General features: G+C 53.9%; 2 protein-coding genes across 6 annotated transcripts in view; one reads left to right on the top strand and one right to left on the bottom strand.

Moving 5' to 3' along the window:
- Tmem184b (transmembrane protein 184B) overlaps positions 1-5,300 on the top strand; it is a 57,119-nt gene extending 51,819 nt beyond the window's left edge. For 2 of the 3 annotated variants that reach the window (XM_008851266.3, XM_008851268.3), the window contains exons 8-10: positions 216-410; positions 2,124-2,144; positions 2,966-5,300. In XM_008851266.3, coding sequence (XP_008849488.1) covers positions 216-410; positions 2,124-2,144; positions 2,966-3,207 — 458 coding nt within the window. In that variant the 3' untranslated portion in view covers positions 3,208-5,300. The remainder of the gene's footprint in view (positions 1-215; positions 411-2,123; positions 2,145-2,965) is intronic. The other variant, XM_008851267.3, reaches the window with a different exon arrangement.
- Positions 5,301-6,570: 1,270 nt separating this feature from the next.
- Maff (MAF bZIP transcription factor F) lies at positions 6,571-20,093 on the bottom strand. Of its 3 annotated transcripts, none has more exons than XM_008851264.3 (3): positions 19,874-20,093; positions 8,668-8,738; positions 6,571-8,286 (listed from the first exon to the last, which is right to left on the bottom strand). In XM_008851264.3, the coding sequence occupies exons 2-3, from the start codon at positions 8,701-8,703 to the stop codon at positions 7,840-7,842; spliced, it is 483 nt and encodes a 160-aa protein (XP_008849486.1). In that variant the 5' UTR covers positions 8,704-8,738; positions 19,874-20,093; the 3' UTR covers positions 6,571-7,839. The 3 variants fall into 3 exon arrangements, with proteins under 3 accessions (XP_008849486.1, XP_008849487.1, XP_029410967.1); XM_008851265.3 differs by lacking the exon at positions 19,874-20,093 and adding an exon at positions 19,298-19,532; XM_029555107.1 differs by lacking the exon at positions 19,874-20,093 and adding an exon at positions 16,234-16,291.
- Between the last annotated feature and the right edge of the window lie 153 nt (positions 20,094-20,246).

The raw sequence follows: 20,246 nt of genomic DNA on the forward strand, positions 1-20,246 counted from the left end.
ATGCAGCTCTGTACAATTGGTGATATCCCAGTTTTGTGGTTGACAGGTAGCAGGGAGAATCAGATTTCCAGAGGCCTTGGCTCTGTGTCATCATCGCTGCCCCACAGGAGCAGCTGAGCCCCATTCTCACCTTCCTGGAGTGTGTGGGGCTGCATAGAGGAAGGGGCCTGGGAAGGGTTCCGGTCCAGGGCCAGACAGTGCCTCTCCCTGTTCAGGCATGCTGCTGGCGATCCTGGAGAAGTGTGGGGCCATCCCCAAGATCCACTCAGCCCGTGTGTCAGTGGGTGAGGGCACTGTGGCTGCTGGCTACCAGGATTTCATCATCTGTGTGGAGATGTTCTTTGCAGCCTTGGCCTTGCGGCATGCCTTCACCTATAAAGTCTACGCTGACAAGAGACTGGATGCACAAGGTATGAGCCAGGCTCCTGGGGTAGGACCTCAGCTGAGGTGACCAGTTCCAGAGCCTCCTACCACCAGCATCTTGCAAGGGTTGACCTGTCTGTGTTAGGAAAGGGCTACAGAGATCAGGACAGAGGGGCCATCAAAGTCAAGAGGGACCCCAATTTGGTCCTAGAAGCTAAATCTACCTATGTCTTGCAGTAGATCCCAGCATGGAAACTATAGAAAGGCACATGCGTGTAATCCCAGCATTAGGGAGGCTGAGCCAGGAGAGTTACCTTGAGTTTTAGATAAAAGAAAATGAAGTCAGGACAGAGATAAATGAACAGATTCTCATGGGGTCCTGACACTCAACCCTGTCCATGGTATCTTTTCTGTTCTACCTAAAGTCATTTAAAAGAAACAAAACAAATAAAAACCTGCTTATTTGTAAGGAACTGGGCCAGAAGGTGGTAGCTTCTGACAGCATTCTTTTTATGCCGAAGCTCTGATCTTTTCTTGCTAGAGCACTGCTTCTCAATCCCTGGTGTGCAAAATGCACTGGAGAGTGCTTAGGAGTACAGCCCCATACAGCCCCACCCTACCTCGGTGAGGTGCTTCAGTGATGGATTGGTCAGGACCTATGAATGAGCCTCACAGGCTTCCTGGTGATTGAGTGATTGGGAAGTGCAGCTGCCTGGAGAAGCAGGGAGCCAGAAGGGCAGGGGGCCTGTTGGAGGAGGCTGGGACAGCCTGAGGCTGGCATCCCCAATGAGAGACTGCAGGGGAGCAGGGCACCTGTCCACGGCTTCTGCCCTGGGCTTGCTGTAGCTCTCCCCCATACTTGGGGCTCAGCAGGCACAGGGCTCCCTGATCTCCTCCACTACTCCAGTCCTGGGTGGGAAAAGGCCTGCAATGCCTCTGCTGGGCTGTGCTCTCTGGCACACCAGCCGTGGTGCATTGGTCACACCCCTACTCTGCTGAGCCACTCGCTGGCTGGTGCCCTCCTGCTTCCTGTTGGGCCCCAGCAGGAAAGATCTGATCAACACCCATCCATGTCTCTTAAACCTGGTTTGATAGAGCCTGTGCCTGTAGCAACATCACCCTGGGGCCTAGAGCCAGGCCACAAGGAGGAGGCTGGGCTGTGGCAGAGGGGCTCTGTGTCTTGGGGCTCTGAAGGCTCCCTGCTGGTGACCTGAGCTGTCTTTCTGCATACTTACCCTTCAGACAGCATCCCACTACCAGATGTGCCAACCCCAAGAAGAAATGGCACGGTCTATGGTGCCACCCACCCAGGGCAAGCTGCTCTTGGTGTGGGCTGTAGTCTACCCTCTAACCAAAAGTGCCCAGCCCTTCCTGGCTTCACATTAGGCTGGGGCACAGAGCCAGCTCTGCTCTGTGATCTCCCTCTGAGACTCAGTGTCTGAAGCTGTGGAAAGGAGTGAGCTTTGTAAAGCACAGGGCTCGGTGCAGATGCAGCCCCAGCCCACCTTGGGAGAAGTAGTAGAGGCCCTGGCTTGCATCCTGCTGTCAGGACGACCCCTTAGCATGAGCAACAGGGGAGAAGTCATCCCAGGCCTTTAGGGGCAGCCGTAGTTGCCTGGGTGCCTGGGGATGGGTGGGGGTGTCACTGGGTCTGGGGGTGGGCGGCACTGTTCACTGAGCTGTCTCTCGTCTTCTCTATTCCTCCGGCTTCTCTCTCTGCCCCTTTGCCCTGCATTTGCCCTGGGTTTGGCCATGGGCAGTGCCGACATACGGCCCTTACGGTAGGTCTGCTCTTGCTCTGTCCGCATGTCTGTCTTGCACGTCAGTTATGGTCCTGTCACAGGCATGCTCTCCTCTGTGTCCTTGTGTCGTCCTGGATGGGAGAGCCCAGGGCACCCTCCTGTCAAGGACTGCCCACTGTAAATCTTACCTGCTTTCGCCCTAGTCTCTTATCGTTTTGAAACGTACCCTGGGTTTTGGGGCACAGTGCCCATTAAGGGATGGCAGGGGCATTTAGTGAGGTTCCTAAGACAGAACACAGATGGTGAAGAGACTCTTGGGTCCAGGGTTGAGCACCTCCCCCCAGGTTGGTTTGACGGCCTGGGCTGCCCTCCTCCCACTGCCAGCTTGTGGGGGCACATCTTCTGAGGATGAGCTGGAAGTGAGACAGGGTAACAAGCTCCTGCCCTTTCAGAGGGGCATTCCAAAGGCCAGCCTGCTCCTATGTCACCTCTGGTCCAGGAACCCTTTTGAGGGGTAGGGAGGACCATGGCCTGGCATTGTGGAACTTGGAGTATTCTAGTTAACTACCTGTGGCTGCCCCATCTCCACCCAGCTCCTTCCCACCTATGAGCCTTGTTTGAGGGGTGACTTGCCTCAGCTCCTCTGTCATAATTTCTCCTCAGAGCTCTCCATTCCCACTCTCAGTCAGCAGAGAAGTCACTGCTATCCTGCCCCTTCTCATATCCTGGACTTGTTCTCTATCCCAAGAGGGATCAGATGATAGCGCTGGGGTGGGGTTGTCCCAGGAGAAGGAACAGAGGCTGAGTGGGCTTCCCTCTCTTTGCCCTGGCCCCTCATCCTGCTTGTCTCTTGCCTGCAGGCCGCTGCGCCCCCATGAAGAGCATCTCCAGCAGCCTCAAGGAGACCATGAACCCACATGACATCGTGCAGGATGCCATCCACAACTTCTCACCTGCCTACCAACAGTACACGCAGCAGTCCACGCTGGAGCCCGGGCCCACCTGGCGTGGTGGCACCCACAGTCTCTCGCGTTCCCACAGCCTTAGCGGCGCCCGTGACAACGAGAAGACTCTGCTGCTTAGCTCTGATGATGAGTTCTAGATGTGGGCACTGGTGGGGAAGGAGAGGTGCCTCACCAGGGCCTGCCGGGCCTCCTCTAGCCTTCAGCCAGGCTGGGGGAGGATGGCCAGCACAGCTTTGCTGTTGTCCTTTATTTATTGGACCGGAAACATATCGCTTCCAGAGGAACAGGCCTCCGGGAACTTGTATACATGGCCAAGCCTGCACTACCCAGGATAGGAGCAGAGGGTACTGGCTGCAGCTCCCACACCTCTGTTGCCCGTCCTGAGCTGGTGGCATGCTGGAACCAGCTGTGCCTGGGCCCAAATGCTTGTGTGTGTTGGCCAGAAGCTGCCGCCTATGCCCCCTCTTCCTCAAGACATCTGCTGAGGCTGTCAGGCCAGTTTGCCCCATACCGTGCAATACCCAGACCCCGTACTGGTCTCTTCTCACCTGTGCCCCTCCCTGTCCACCTTTGTCCAATATAAGAGTTGTCTCACTCCAGGCAGGAGGAAGGGACATGGATGCTTGGTGGAAACCCTCCCCCTGACCCCACCTCACCTAAGCCTGCCTGGCCTGCTGCAAAGATCAGAGCCAGACCCCAGGAGCCTCGGGGCTCAGCTAGGAAGGGTGCCTCTGTGCCTGTGGGCCCTTCTGGTAACACATGGGGCTCTGGGTGTCTTTACTGTGGCCACTCAGCCTGCCTCTTGTCCCTTCCTCCTGGCCTGCCTAGGACAGCCAGCAGCCCACACTGCCCTCTCACTTGGGTCCAGCTCTTGATAGTTTGGGGTAGAACCCCCGACTTCCTGACTCCTCCAGGTCCTGTGCTCTCTATCTCCTCCCTAATGGAGCAGTCAGATCTCTGCTGGGTCCTGGTCTCTCCCTGAGGTTTGTCTGTCCTGGGTCAGGGGAAAGGTCTAAGTTTCCACATTTCAGACCAGCTTCCAGGGGAGGCTAGAGGGATGGTCTGCAGTGGGGGCCAAGGTGGGGGTCCCCTGGCCATAGGGCTTGTATTCTGCCTCATCTGGCCCCCAGCCCGTCTCTTCTGTGCCTTAAGTCACATATGAAAGCCCCCTCTCCAGCCCTCAGTCTGTCCCAGGCACCTCTAGGGGCTCCTTACTCAGCTGCTGGCACTCAGGATACTGCAGTACTGGGTCAGGCACCCACAGCCAGGCCTCAGGAATGGCTGGGACTACCCATTCCCTTCCTTGATATCCTCTGCACCCACATCCCCAATCCTTCCAGGGCTGGGACCCCAGGTAAGCCTATGCCAGCCACTCTCCTACAAAGAGCCCTTCCCCCAAGATGGGACAGCAGGGGACCTGGCTGGTGGAACCCAGGCAGTGCTTGGGTTTGGGCTGCAGTAGCTTCTGGAAGTAGACTAATGAGGGAGAAGGAAGGGCCCCACCTTTTGGCCTTCACTGGAAGCTCTTCCTTTGGTTACTTCTAGAGCAAACATTCCCTGGGGTTTGCTGGGAGGGACCTTATGGGACAGTTTCATCCCAGCAACCTTCCAGCCTCCTCCTCTCTCATGGCCCAGAGGCCAGTATGCCAGAGGCCAGCTCTCAGCCCTACCTGGTGGGCCTGGCCAATGGGTCCCAAGCTGCCCAGGAAGGCAGCTGGCAGGTGGGAGCTGCTTGGGGAGTGGCTCAGGCCCCCCCTGTGCCTGCTCTCACCAATCTATTTCGCTCTCCTTCCAGGCCAAAGTGCGTTGCTGACTCCTGTCCCCACTGGTCCCTGCCCACTTTGGCGCTTGCCCACTAGCATGACGGGTGGGGCTGGGGGGAAGCTCAGTGGCAGGGTTGAGGTCATGGGGACAGGAACCTGTGCCCAACTGCTCCATCCACTCCTTCCTAGGATGCATAACCTATCTTGTCTCATTTATTTTTTATTTTTTTTCCAGATAGAGTAGCTCTTTGTACATAAAAAAATACTTGAAAATTAATTGTATGATTTATGAGAAGACAGAGCCCCCTAGTTTTGTAATTCGTATGATTGCCACAAGTTCCACCAGAAAGCCACTCTATTTTGGTCTCTGTGATATTTTAAATGTGTGACAGAAGTGAGCAAATAAAATCAGGAAGAAATATATATATATATATATATATAAGATAATATAGATTGTATTGAAATCTCTTCTGCCTGCAAGTGACTTTTTTTCCCTGCCCCCCTCTTGACTGGGAGATGTGTGGTAGGGCACGATGTCCACCCTCTTCCTGTGTGTGCTGTGTAAGTCATGTGTTCACATTTACAGGGACTAAAGTCAGGTTCCAAGCCCCCATTGGACAGTGTCTGCCTTCTGCACAACCATCCTGTCCCAGCGTGGGGAGTTTCCTTCACCACACCCCTTGAGGACTGATGCACCTCATTCCCTATTTTGCCAACTAGGTAGGTGGGGACATTTTTGAATGATGTCTCAGGAAATTAGAGACTCAGGGATCCCCTTTTTAGGCTTCTTGCTTCTCTGAGCCCATTCTCTATCCTGGAACCTCAGGAACCAGGAGGCCTGTGCCAAGGGTACTGGGCCGTGGGCACCTTCCCTCCACCCGCATGCCTTTCTGAGGCCTGGCCTGTCGCTGAGTGGATCAGATCGGATTGGCAGGAATGCAGTGTGGGCAGGGGAAATTCCAGCCAGCCTGAAACCCGGAGGTAAACACTTGTCCCTCTATGCCGCCCCCCCCCTCCCCGTTCACTGCTGCAGGCCTGAGCTCAGCATTTCAGAATGGAGTCCTGGTACAGCCTCCACCTGAGGGAGGGAAAGCTCTGGGCCCAGCCAAACCATGTGGTTTGGCCCTTTGCTACACTCTACTCTGCCCCCTTCCCTTGGCCCCACCATCTCTCCCTGCCCAGACATATACATGGTCCTCACCCCGGTCTTATGGGACTGCTAATATTTGTTATGCTCCTAAAGCCTGCAGTCCTGGCTTTCCTAGACAATGCCTCTACAGCACCTTCATTAGATAGTAAACTGAGATTGAGAAACCAGCTAAGTACCTCCTAGGGAAAGACCATTTGGGTTGAAACTCTGATTCCCTTGACAAGACCACTGTATTCCATTCCTCAGGAGGCTGGACAGAGGGCTGACAGAGTATGGAGCCTGGGACGAGACCCAAGATTGGGCCTTCGAGAACATAGGAGTGTATTTCCCACTGAGCAATAGAAGATCCTGTTTGAAAGTGCAAGAAAGATTGCTCCAAAATCTAAGACTTTCCCTCTCTGGGTGAGACTGTGCAGACTATTCTTGAATACTGTGTGAACGCTACCCTGCCCTGTCCTGTCTCACCCCCACCCCTATACCCGTCTTCAGAAGGTAGCAGTGGCGTTCAGCTTTTCATCCACCGAAGGGTCCTGACCACCCATCACAGGCCACTCATTGAGAACATATACAAAACACAGCCCAGGACATACAGTTCTCTGTGGAAAAAGAGAACTTGACTTTATTCAGAAAGTCTATAAAATACACAAGGCAGATAACTGGCTCACTTTAAGTCAGAAAATAAATAAATTCTGGGGGCTGGGCAATTTTTTTAAAAAAATTTTGTTATTGCCATCCCAGCTTTCCCTAAATATAAAGTAAAATGTGATTTATTTGTAGATACAAAATATAAAGTCCAGCTCAGAACTCATACATTTCCCAAGGAACAGGCACTGGGCTCTGGCTGGGGAGAATAACTTAGGTTCGTGCAATAAATAAAGAGTGGGGAAGGGCAGCTGTATACAGTGTTGAGGGGGGGTGCTGGGCCAGACTTCCCAGGAGACCATTGACCAGCTCCCACCCCACCATGGATACTCGGGGTCAAAGTGAAAATTACAAGAACACTCCAACATACACCCTGCTTTGGGATGTCTACCTGCCACAGTGATCACCTTCCTTGTCCCTTCTCTTTGGCTGGCCAGCCACCTCCAGGGCCCCTGGCTGCCACAGGCAGAGCCCAGGGGTGGTCCTTCCGTCCCCACCTTCCCTGTCACTTTCTCTCTCCCTCTGCTTCTCTCCTGCCATGTAGCACTGTCTCCCAGGTCACGGAGGCCCTCCCGCGACTTCTTCGGTCCTTGTCCACTGTCCCCCTGTGAAATCCATGGCTGGCACGTTAGGACAGCAATGGGAAGACCCGGCTTTGGGTTCCAGAGTAAGCGCTGTGGCTGTGGGCACTGTTTTGACTACTTCCCCATCTGTTAATTGAGCTTCACTGGTTTCCAAAGGCTCTCCTAGCTTGGGAAAGGCTGGCGTTCCCAGGCCCCAAGTAGAGGTGGGAGGTCTTTGGAGTTCAGCTTCCCAGCATCGCAGGGCCACACCCAGTCCTGAATCCTGGGAGGGTGGGAAGGGCATAATTGGCATCATCCAAAGCCTCTTCGTCCTTTCCCCTCTCCCACCAGTCTCAGAGGAGCCATCTCTATTCCTTCCAATCTTCCAATCTTTCAGCCCAGGGAGCCCCAGAACCCCAACACCTCCAACCTAGCAAAGCTGTCCCTCTCCAGAGCCATCAGGTCCTAGTTTGGGGGCCTGCAAAAGGAAGACAGAGCCCAGGAAAGGAATGTGGGTTCACCACAGGGGATAGTGGTGGCAGAGAAAGGGGACCCTGGGAACAGATAAGTGCTTAGGCACTTTGGAAAGGGCGCGGGTCCGAGGGGGCGTGGCTTGGAGAAGGGGTGGGGCTAGGAGGGTGGGGGTTGGCACTAGGAGCAGGCGGCGGGAGCGGGGTCTGGACTAGGGGCGGGGCCGGGGCCCGGTGCGGACTTGACAATGGTGATGACACTGGCTGGAGCCACGAGCGCCGCGGGCCCACGAGAGGCGGCCACGGAGCGCGCGAAGCCCTGCAGCGCCTCGCACTTGCCGCGCAGCGCATCGAGCTCCAGGCGCATGGCTGCGTTCTCGCGCGCCAGCTTGTCCACCTCGCGCTCCAGCTCGGACTTCTGCTTTTGCAGCTCCTCCTTCTGGCACACGCGCTTCACGCGGCAGCTGGCTGCGTAGCCGCGGTTCTTGAGCGTGCGGCGCCGCTGCTTCAGCCGCGTCACCTCCTCGGCCGACAGCCCGCGCAGGTTCCGGTTCAGCTCCCGCACCGACAGCCCCATCAATGCCTCGTCCGACAGGTGCGGTGTGTTTTCGCTCAGCTCGCGCTTGACCTGCGGGGGCCATGGGGAAACTGAGGCACGGAGCCCTGAGCCTGGCACGCAGCGGGTGCTGGGGACGCCGCCCCTCTTCCCATTGCACCCCCTTGCACTTGATCCAAGACTTTGAAGATGAGCAGGAATTCGGAGAGGGGAAACCAGGCCAAACCAGAACCAGCACCCAAAAGGAGGCCACCCGGGACTCGGACAGAATCTAACCAAGCGTCAAGTCCTGGACTTAGATGAGAAACCCAGTCTGGAAAGCACCTTCTAAAGGGGAAGCAGTGCCCAGCCTGTGTAGGCCGACGCTGCAGAGGCCCCCTTGGGGATCCTAGGAAGGAAAGGGGAACTTGGGATGTGGGGGCTTTGGCAGGACCACGGGAGCTGGTTCCTCACCTTCAAGGCTTTGCTGGATAGGGGATCCACTGACATTTTTGCCAAAGAAAGGTGTCCTTTGCGCTGGAGTCCTAGGAGAGAAAGGAGCTCAGGATCACCTTGGTTGGTTGACGTTTGTTTTCTCCACTTAGAGTAAAATCCAACCTTGCAACCTTGATACCTTGGTTTTCAAGCCCCGCCCCGCCTCCGCAGGTCTCTGAACTCATTCCTACCTCCTCTGACCCCCCCGCAGTCCAGCCTCGGGGCCCAATGCTCTTTCTGTTCTCCCAGCTCCCCATATTGACTCATTATCTAGGTCTCTGGTCAACGCTACCTCTTTGGAGAGGTCCTCTGACCACTATGGCTGACCCAACACTGCCTTCTGTCACATCAACCCCTATTCTGCTGAGACCTGGCAGTAAGTCCTCAATAAATACAAATCAAGGGGGTGGACACTCCTCCCAATTCCCATTCTTCCACATGGGGCCAGGACATACAAACACTGAGTGTGGTTTATTTTTATTATATTTGTGTGTGGTGCACCTGAGCCACAGCACTTGTGTGAAGGTCAGAAGAAACAACTCTTGGAAGTTCTCCTCTTCCACCTGTGAGTCCAGCAGGGCTCAATCTCTGATCTTCAGCCTTAGGAGCAAGCAGTTTTACCTACTGAGCCATTTCATTGGTGCTGGGTTTTTTAAAATATTTTATTTTACATGTATGAGTGTTTTGCTTTGCATGTATGTAAGTATACCACATACATGCATGGGGTGCCTGTAGAGGCCAGAAGAGGGCACTGGGTCCCTGGAACTGGAGTCAAGGTTGTTAGCTATCATGTGGGTGCTAGGAAGCAGTCCCTGTCCTCTGCAAGAACAGCCAGTGCTCTTAACCACTGAACCATCTCTCCAGCCCTGTTTGGTTGGTTGGTTTGGGTTTTTGTTTTTTTTTTAGGTTGGTTGGTTGGGGCTTTTTTTTTTTTTTTGTTTGGTGGTGGTATTGTTGTTGTTGTTGTTATCTTTTTTGAGACAGGGTCTCCCTGTAGCCCCAGCTGGCCTGGCCTAGGACTCACTACATAGACCAGGCTGTCCTCCATCTCACAGAGATCAATCATCTGCCCTTAAAGGCGTGCACCACCACTCCTGGTTCCTGTTTGTTTTGAAACTGAGGCTGGCTTCAAACTTAATATCCTGTCTCTGCCTCCTGAGTGCTGAGATTATAGGCATGTACCATTACACCTGGATGTGGGTTTGATTTGATTTTTTTCATTAAAGTGTAACTGACCCACAGATGCATGCACAAGACACGTGTGCACATCAATGATCTCTCAAAATCTATCCAGCACTCCATCAAGATACAATACCCCAATCCCCTTCCCAGCAGCCCTCATCCATCTGTTTTGGGCAGGCTTCCTGAACTGCCTGAGGGCTGCACAGTTCTAACTCAGCATGCCCCTAGAGGGTGTGGCAGCTGTCCTAGCCTGGAGTGAGCCCCAGACCTCCCCCATGGACCTGGAACAACTATTTTTCAGGTAGTTATAGTTTGCCAGGTATGTGCCTGGCACTGGGGAGACAGGTGAACAAAAACCCGGAGGGAGGCTGGGCATAGTGATGCATACCTGTAATTCCTGCACTTAGGAGGTAAAGGATTAGGAGTTCAAAGCCAGTGTTGGCTACATAGCAAGTTTGAGACCAGCCTGGGTTACATGAGATCCTGTCTCAAAAACAAACAGGGACTAGGGAGATGGCTCAGGGGTTAAGAGCACGGGCTGCTCTTGCAAAGGACCTGGGTTCAGTTCCCAGCACTCACAAGGCGGCTAACACACATCTGTAATGCCAGTTCCAAGAGATCTGATGCCCTCTTCTGGCCTCTGTGGATACTGCATGCACATGATGTACTTACATACATTCAGGCAAAATATACAATTAAAAAATAAATAAATCTTTAAAAACAAACTCATGGAAGAGACAATTAAGGGGTCAGTGGTAATTGCTCTGGGCTCATGTTTCAAAGGCAGAGATTCTCTGCCCCAATGTATGGGATTCCCATTTCATCATGAGCCTGGGTTTTCTCATAGATAACCCCCAGGGGAGGGGTGGTGGTAAGAAGGGCAGAGAAGGAAGGTGGAGTGGCACCGAGTATGGTATCATTAGCAGTGCCCATACTGATACAGCAGGGGTGGAAACCAGGCAGGCCCTGGTTTCCTGAGCTGACTGTGAGGCTGACATCCCTCTGACACTTTCTGGCAGGAACCTTGTGTCTTAAGGGGACACTAGAGATGAACGAAAAGCACATCAGATACGGGGGCCTTTGGGGGCCCCATTCACTAGCCCTGCGACTCTGGCAAGCCAGTGCGTCTCTGTGCTCTCACTTCCCCCTGGATGACATACAATAGTTGGGTATTGCTAAGGTCACCTAACTGTCTCAGACTCCTTCCATGTCTCCTGTGTCATCTAGTCATCAAGTCATAGCAGCCACCACAGGTGCCAGACATTCTCCCTGTACTCACCTCTGACTTTAGCTTGTGCTGGCTGCCCCTGCTCTGCTCAGCCATGCCCAACTCCTGGCCAGTCCTCAGACATACCTTGCACTCCTCCTCAGGGCCTTTGCACAGGCTGTGCCCCTTAGCATGCCTCTTCAGTAGACAGCCCCACCAGAGTTTGTTTCTTCATGTGGTCAGAATCCCTAGCCCCCAGTACATGCACCTGCACCTATGCTTGTCCCCCACCCAACTGTTTTCTCTACAGCATTGTTGCTCTAAAGAATCATTCCTAGAGCTGGGTATGGTGGCACACAATTCCAGTGCTAGGGAGGCAGAGGCATGTGGATCTCTGTGAGTTCCAGGCCAGCCAGGTCTACCCAGTGAGAGTCTGTCTCAAAAACAAAACAAAAGTCTTTCTAATCAGGACGTGCATTTGAGGGCTGGAGAGATGCCTCAGTGGTTAAGAGCACTTGCTGCTTTTGCGGAGCACCTGGGTTTGGTTCCCAGCACCCATAATGGCAGTTCACAACTACCTGCAACTCCAGTTCCAAGGGATCTAGTGCCCCCTTCTGGTCTCTGCAGGCACCAGGCATGCATGCAGTACACATATATACATGCAGACAAAACACTCATACTCAAAATAAAAATAAATAAAACTTAAAAAAATAATCATTGGGCTGGGAAGATGGGTCAGCAGTTAAACACCCTTCATGAGTAAGTATGATGCCCAAAGTTTGAATCCCCAGCACCATGTAAATGCTGGGCCAGTGTGGGGCCTACCTGTAATCCCAGCACAAGGGAGGTGGAACTGAGTTCCCCTGAGCAAGCTGGTTTACTAGACTAGCCAATTTGGGAGCTCAGGGTTCATATACAATGGAAAGCAATCAAGGAGGACATATGCATGGGACATATGCACATGAGCCCATACATATGAACACACACACAAAGAATCATTACCACTCATGTACATGCCACATTTTGTGCAGTATCTGTCTGCCCTGGGAGAATGCCCCCTGTCTGAAGGCAAAGGCCTGGTTGCAACCTCTGTGGTTTCCCCAGAACTGAGCAGATGCTCATGTAGTGACCATGGAATTCTCAATGTGACTTGGGCAGAGGCGGGGACAGTCTGGGGTTTCTCGGGAACTCCCACATGGCCAGGGGTCTGGCAGCACAGACAGCAGGAAGGAGTGGGACAGGAAAAGGAAGCTGGCCATTCAAGACACTCCTGACAGAGATGGCCACTCAGGCCTGGGTCTAAGAGGGTGTCAAGAGGCCTGCTGGGGGTGAAGGTGCAGGTCTGGACCCCAGCACTTGGGAGGATCGAGACAGGGGCATCCTTAGCTGCATCGTGAGTTCAAAGCCAGTCTTGGCTACATGAGAACCTGTCTCAAAAAAAAAACCAAAAAATGAAAAAGTGGGGCTGGAGAGATGGTTCCATGGTTAAGAGAACTAGCTGCTCTTGCAGAAGATCAGAGTTTGGTTCCCAGAACCCAACTCCAGTTTCAGGGATCCAACTCCCTCTTCTGACCTCTATGGGCTTTACACACACAGTGCACTCACATACATGCAGGCAAAACACCCATACACATAAAACAAAAGGGGGTTGAAGAGATGGTGCAGCAGTTAAGAACTCTTGTTGCTCTTGCAGAGGACTAGGTTCAGATCCCAGCACCCATGTGGCAGCTTTAACTCCAGCTCCAAGGATCTGACACCCTCGGGCCTCCCCCAACACCACATATATGTGATATACTTATGTACATGCAGGCAAAACACTCATACATATAATTTTATTAAAAGGGTGGGGCTGGTGACACATGCCTTTAATCCCAGCACTCAGAAAGCAGAGGTAGGTAGATCTCTGAGTTCTAGGCCAGCCAAAGCTACATAGTGAGACCCTGAATCAATCAATCAATCAATCAATCAATCAATCAATCAATCAATCAATCAAAGCCCAAAAGAGCCACCAGGCCTGTAATCTCAGGGCTGATGAGGCTGAAGCAGGAAGATCACAATTTTGAGTCTGCCTGTGGCTGCAGAGAGTTCAAGGACAGCCTAGGCTACATAGCAAGACCCTATCTCCACAACACTCAAGGCCAGCCTGGGCTCCAAAGCAAGACCTATTTCCACAACACAACAAAATGCCACCATACTTCTAGTATATCAGAAGAAACATCACCCCATGCCAGATTGGGACTCAGTTCCAGGCTTTCTGTGCTGACTGAGGCTGAAAGGAGTCCACTTCACAGAGGGGTCTGGAACTTGTGGCAATCCTTCTACCTCAGTCTCCCAAGTGCTGGGATTACAGATGTGAGCCACTATGCCCAGCTGCAGTGACATCCTTTGAATAGTCACCTGCCTGAGCCACACATTGGGGGAGGTCTCAGCTCCTGTTCCCACAGCAGTGGAAGGATCTTTCCACCATGTAAACTTGACATGCCACCGCTCACATGGACACCTCCCATGGGTCTCTATTAGCCTGAGGGCGGGGTCCAGCTACCACACAGTACCCTAAGCAGGCCCTGTGCCCAGCCCCACCCTGCTTCCCACCAGCCTGCCTCTCTTCTGCCTCTGGTCTGGAGGAATCTCTTTCATTTCCTCCCACTCTTCCTTTCTGGCCTCCAGACCACCCCTACCCTATGACACTTCACTCTTCCTCCCAATTTGTCTGCCAGACTCCTGCTCACCCTCTGCCCTGGGTGCAGATGTCTCCTCCAGGAAGCTGTCCCTGACCCCTAGGCCTTGCTGGGCACCGTCTGCTCACCAGCCCTCCTCTCCCCAGCCAGTGTAATGATCCATTTCCTTGTTGTCCATATACCAGACAGCTAAGTTGGCCCTGGGTACTTGAGGCTGCCCAGCTAGGGCCCAAAAAGGGCAGAGAGCAGGCACAGGGTGTGGGGATGGGGAGGGGTGGAGTCTCTGTCATAGTCACCCAGCTGGTCAGTGTCTCAACCAAGTTACAAGACTGACTTAGTGGAATATGGTCTGCTAGCTAGTCTGCCTCCCCATGGGGGAGATGTTGCAGAGGCCAGGGGAATGGAAGCAAGCACAGGGATCCCACCCATGTAACCTCTGGCCCAGAATAAGGCATGGGAAACAGGGAAAAAGGCCATGGCTTGCAAGGCTGAGTCTTGGCTGTTTTCTCCAGGCTGTGTGACCTTGGGCGAGCTACTCCACTTCTCTGGTCTCTACTTTCTCATCTGTAGATTTGCATAGTATCTGCCCTCCATGGTGTTGGTGGAAGTAAACTGCACAGGGCAGTGAGCATATGGGAGCTTAGTAAAATCGCTGAGCCTGGTCAAGAGGTGTCAGGACTGCAGGCAACACTGGGGTCCTGCTCTAAGTCAGTGTGGTCAGCCAGGGTCCCTCAGGGAACTGTATGCAGGAAAGACCCATAAGACTACCTCAAGAGGAGGTGGAGACCCAGAGAGGGGCACCACTTGCTAGACATCACACAGCTACCTGTCTGCAAACGGGGAAGAATTCTGATGCCTATAAAGGCTCAGGACTGAATCTTTTTTCTAAAAAATATTTTATTTATTATTTTTACTTATGTATCTGAGTGTATTGTGTGCATGTAGGTAGGTGCACTCTTGTCTTGCAATGCCTGTGGAGGTCAGAAGAGGGGATTGAATCCCCTGGAACTGGACTTACAGAGGGTTGTTAGCCACCATGTGGGTGCTGGGAATCCAACCTGGGTCCTCTGCAAGAACAGATAGTGCTTTTAACCACTGAGCCATCTCTCCAGGGTAGAATCCAGAACCAAAGCAACCCCAAGCTAAGCACCTCTGCCAGAGATCACTCTCTGAATTGTTTCCTCCCCTCTGTGAAGAGAAAGTTGGACATGCCAGTCTCCAAGGCCGCCTCAACTGTGATGTGCCAGGACCTACTTTACGTCTGCTAGGGATGAGGTACGCAAGTGGCACCAGCTGTCCAACCCCTCTTGCCAGCCATGGGGAGCGGGGCTGGTAAGCGATGCTTGGTTAGTCTGGGCTCTACCCAGAGACCTGTGAGAAGGAGGGAAGCCTCTCTCTGCATAGGTTAACTGAGGATCTGATGAGTGCTGAGTACTGGGTACTGTGCCTGATACAGAACCTTGGCAGCAAAGTCTGGCCCCTCACAAGTCAGTTGTCTTTTCTGGGCCTTGTCTCCTTGCTTGTAGAGTAGTCAGTGTGTAAAATACAAGTGGCTTAGATCAAGTCAGAGTTGAATATGGTTGGCTAGGCACAGACATCATTAACCAGTCAAAACCCTTCTTTCCAGTGAGATGAGATCCTGCATTTTACAAAACCTCGGTTTCCACTGAGCCTGAACATGTCCTCAGAATCTTTTTCAACACAGCTAGCACTCCCAGCACAAGCCCAAGAGATAGGACCATGGCTACACTGAGGCTGGCTTCTGAGCACTTGGTCCTGGGAAGGCTGGGATCTGCCCTTTCTCCTCCATGCCCCTGTCCTAGCCTGATGCCTCAGTGGCATCCTGGAAGTCAGTAGAGAACACATTTGCCCAGGAATGTCCTCACTCAGCAGTCAGCCAGGTGCAGAGGGGATTTTCCCATCACCTCAGTTTTTAGCTTCCAGCCACCGGCCTGGGGTTCTGGGACACAAGGCAAGGGGGCTGGGTTCTCCACTGCTACCAGTCTGCCTGACCCTGGAACCCCACCCTCTGGGCTTCTCTACTTCCTGGGGAAGCCAGCTGAGCCTACAGCAGGTCTGAGGTTCCTAGTATTCCTTGGAGGCCCAGGTGTGAGCTCACTCTTGGGGATATGACAGCTGCTCAGCCAGGAACCATGTCTCTTGTGTCCCTGTCCCTGGCCTCTGGGTGCACTCCCAGAGACATCCTGCAGACGGCCCACCCACTGGCATGGGCTCCTCTCTGGCTGCTGAGCCATGTGCTTGCTTGGTGAGGACAGAGGGAAAAAATGTGTTTGCCTGGGTCTTGGCAGTAAGCAAGGGGCGCCTCCTCCCTGCTGGGGAGACCAAGTCTGAGAGAACTGAGCAGTGCAAGGAAGCACCGGCCTGGGCTCCCAGCCCAATTCTGCTACCCAGACTCTCACTATATGACTTAGGTGTGTCACACCCTTTCTCTGGGCTTAGATTTCTCAACATGCCCACCTGAGCCTAAGGTGCTGCCCAGCAACGACAATGTCTGAATTTAGAGTGTCCGATTCTGGCCCAGCATTGAGTTCTAAGACCATCAGCAGAGTGGAGGCCCTGGAGGAAAGGAAAGGAAATCAGCAAGGGCTTCCTGGAGGCAGGGGCATTAAAATATCAGCAGCTACAGCCCTGGCCTTCATTCTCCACCTGCACAGCCAAGAGCCACTTCCTCTTCCAACCAGAACAAGACCACAGCTGCCGCTCCAATGGCCTTGTTCCTCTTCTGATCTTGCCTTCCTATACCTCCAATCATGTCAGAGGGTTCACTAGGACACAAACCTACAAACTTGACCATGTTTGGCATGTTTTGAAACTCTGTGCTAGCTGACTACTGCTGGCACACACACCATAATCCCAGTACTCAGGAGGCAGAGGCAGGAGGAACAGGAGTTCAAAGCCACCTGGGGCTACATGAGACCCTGTCTCAAAAAGACAAAGATTGCTGGGTGTGGTGGCCCACACCTTTAATCCCAGCACTCGGGAGGCAGAGGCAGGCGGATCTCTGTGAGTTCAAGGTCAGCCTGGTCTACATAGTGAGTTCCAGGACAGCTGGGGCTACAGGGAGACCCTGTCTCAAAAAGACCGAAAAAAAAAAAAAAAAAAAAAAAAACCACAAAAATCAAAACAAACAAACCAAAAGACCCTTCACCTAGGGCTGCCTCAGGCCTCTGCCAAGTTCCCTCCATTCTCTGAGGATTTCCTGCTGACAAATGACAACTGAATTTCCTGATGACTGTTTATCAAGAGACAGTATAGTATAGGTGTATGTGTGGAGGGGAAGTCACCTGCACCTTGAAGAACCTGTTCCTTGGGGAGACTCCTTCAAGACTTCTATAACCCATAGGCTCTTGGCCCTCTATCTCTACATCACAGGGCTAGCTCTTCAAGGACATGGACCCAGCACTCACTTCTTCACTCATCAAACATCCAAGAAGCACCTACTATGTGCCAGGCTCTGTATTGAGCCCTGAAGGCCCTAAAAAGAATCATCTCTTGCCCTCAGTGTTTCACAGTCAACATTCCATCAGACTCTATTCCCTAGTCACCTCCCATGGAAGCCTTCCTTGATTGCCCTAATTTGGAGCTGTATTATTACTTTAAGCCAGAGTGACTTCCCTGAGACTCACCACCTGTCTGAGCTGTGGCTTTGCATTTAGTTCTGTGACTCTTTCTTCCACTTCAGTTCCCCAGAAGGCAGCCACTGGGTCTGCTCTGTTCATCTCACCCCCAGCATCTGGTCCATTGGCCATGAAAGGCTAAAACATCAGCAAAGGCTCTGCTTCCTGGTCCACTGAGATGTGAGCCAGCATCCTCACACTCCCACTGCCACAGACAAACTGGTCCCACCTCTGTGCCTGCCTTCCATAGTGGAAGGCATGTATATTACCTCAGACCACAAGCCAAAATAAATCCTTCCTCCCTTAAAAAATAAACAATGGGGCTGGAGAGATGGCTCAGCTGTTAAGAGCACTGACTGCTCTTGCAGAGGATCCAGGTTTGATTCCCAGCACCCACATGGCAGCTAACAACTGTCCCTAACTTCAGTTCCAGAGGATCTGATGCCCTTTTCTGACCTCTGTGGGCATTGGGTAACATGGATGCACTTACACACATGCAGGCAATATACTCATACACATAAAATTAATAAAAATATAAAAAATAAAAACAAACAAATAAGTGCATTATTGAGGGATCCTAGTGGATCCCTGGAGATTCAAAGGGAGACTGAACTTTTTTTTTTGAGACAGGGTCTCTCCGTAGTGGGTCTGGCCTGGAACTCACTATGTCGACCAGGCTGACATCAAATTCACAGAGATACTACTGCCTTTTTTGCCTCCCGAGTCCTGGGATTAAAGGTGTGTGCCACCACTCCCGGCAGACTGAACTTTTCAATGTTCAGTTTCTTGCAGTTGCTGAGCCCATGAGCCACTTCCCCTCACCTCTGACCCCAAACCTATTGGGGGATGTTTCCTGATCAGCTTTAAGGATGGGTCCCTCTGATTCCTGTAGTCCTGGCTGCAAACCTCTCTCCCTGCCCCCAACTCTTCATCACACACACACACACACACACACACACACACACACACACACACACACACACACACACACACCCCCCCAGCTCCAGGCTCCAGAGTTGCTCTGCTTTCCCACAGTTCCCCTGGAAAACCACAAGCTCTGTGTAGCAGCTGCTAGAGGTTCCTGTCCAGGCCTCCTGCCTGGGACACTGCCTGCCCCCTGCCCAGCAGTGGCAGCAGAGCTCACTGGCCTCAAAGTTAAGAGGTCATTGGTACCTCCCCTTAACAAGCTCAGATGCCCCCTCCTTAGATTCCAGAGCCCTCTGGACAAGCAGTGCCAGCCCATTCTTCAGGCTGCTGGGCTAAGCAGGTGTTTTCCACAAGCTCTTGGGTGGGTGGGGTGAGGTCTGCCTGGCCCTCACACTTAACCTGTCTTCCAGAGAGACCAGATTTCCCACAGCCTGCTGCTGATCTTGCTGGCCCAGGGTGGATGCCAGGTCTGCCAGCTGGCCCAGTCCTTAACTAGCCCTGGAGTCCAGCAGTTCACATAAAGGCCCAGTCTAACGAGTCCCACCTGAGAACTGGACGTACAGGAGAGTGGTGACCAGCCCCACCCCATCCTCCGGAACCAAGCAGGTACAGCCTTAGAAACCCAGACCAGTCACAGGAGCCACCAGACTACGTGGTAGCCTGCCGGTGGGCGGGGGACACTCTCTCTGTTTTTCCTGAGACTGAAGGGATGGGAAAGTCCTGGGATGCACGAGACCCAGGAGTCTACTGTGGCCATGGAGCCCGAAAACCAGGGCCAGGAAAGGACCTCAACGAGGGGTCAGGCTAGGCTGGCTCACCTCTGCTTCGAGGCTGCAAGCACTGGCTCTGGGCTAGGGACAAACACTCAGATCACATGCCTCGGACTATGGGAAACTCTGGGGACAACAGGGGCCTGCCAGTCCAGGCGGGTGGGAAGGGGACGGAAGGGGGTGAGGGGAGAAAAAAAATTTCCAGACCTGGTGTGACCACCGACTGGACCGCTTCCCTCACTCGCGTGCTAATTCCGCATTTACTCCTGTAGACACCTGGGGCGCAGTCACTCCAAGGTGCACACGACTGGCTAGTGTCCGGCTCCAAGGAGCGCGCGGCCACACACACACACACACACACACACACACACACACACACCGGGGTACACCGTGCGCACGCACCCGGCAGGATACCCGGGGCTCTCGCCAGGGAACACACACGCACGCACGCCGCCCATGGACGTAAACAAACCGCGCACACACGGTACCCGGGCACCACTCCAGGGACTGTTCCCACAGAGTCACGTACTTTCATGCCCCGCCTCTGCCCGCCCCCGCTCGCGCCTCGCTTCCTCCCCGCCCCGCGCGAGGGGCGCGTCCCCACCCCACCAGTCCCTCCGCCGGACCCCCGGCTGGGTCCCCCGCCCCGGGCGCTCTGCGGTCCCGGGCGCCGCGGTCCGGGTGATGGGCAGATGCGCCGGAGCACCGACGGCGCGGCCCGACGCCCGAGCCAGGCACGACCCGGGGTCCCGCGCACCGTCCGGTCCCCGCCGCGTCCCTCACCCGCTAGGCCCGGCGCTCCTGGCGCGTCTCGCTGCTGTCCCCGCTGCCGTCCGCGCGGCGGTCCCAGGACACTCCCGGGTCGGTCTTCTCTCTGATCCGGACACTCGGAACCGGACTCCGGACGGCGCGGGTCTGAGTTTTGTTATGGGGCAGGCGGCACAGGGGGCCGGGGCCGCGCGGAGTTGTAAGGCGAGCTTCCCGGAATTACTCACAGGATTCCTTTCATTCATAAAAACCCAGTCATGCAGTGACGTCACCGCCCCGGCGGTTCGCCGGCCCAGAAGCGGCCAGGGAGCCCAGGCCCCGCCTACACCCCGCCCCGAGTCACGCCCCCAAGAGGCCCCGCCCCGGGGCCACCGCCGGGCGCCGGGGT

The sequence above is a fragment of the Nannospalax galili genome, unplaced genomic scaffold (genome assembly GCF_000622305.1).
Source record: "Nannospalax galili isolate Female #2095 unplaced genomic scaffold, S.galili_v1.0 scaffold445, whole genome shotgun sequence".
In the NCBI taxonomy this organism is placed as follows: Eukaryota; Metazoa; Chordata; class Mammalia; order Rodentia; family Spalacidae; genus Nannospalax; species Nannospalax galili.

Bases quoted from the DNA above. Each gene is read 5' to 3' on its own strand.
- Maff (XM_008851264.3), bottom strand. From the start codon at position 8,703: ATGTCAGTGGATCCCCTATCCAGCAAAGCCTTGAAG. The intron at 8,287-8,667 runs GTGAGGAACCAG...TGGCCCCCGCAG, and splicing joins TATCCAGCAAAGCCTTGAAG to GTCAAGCGCGAGCTGAGCGA.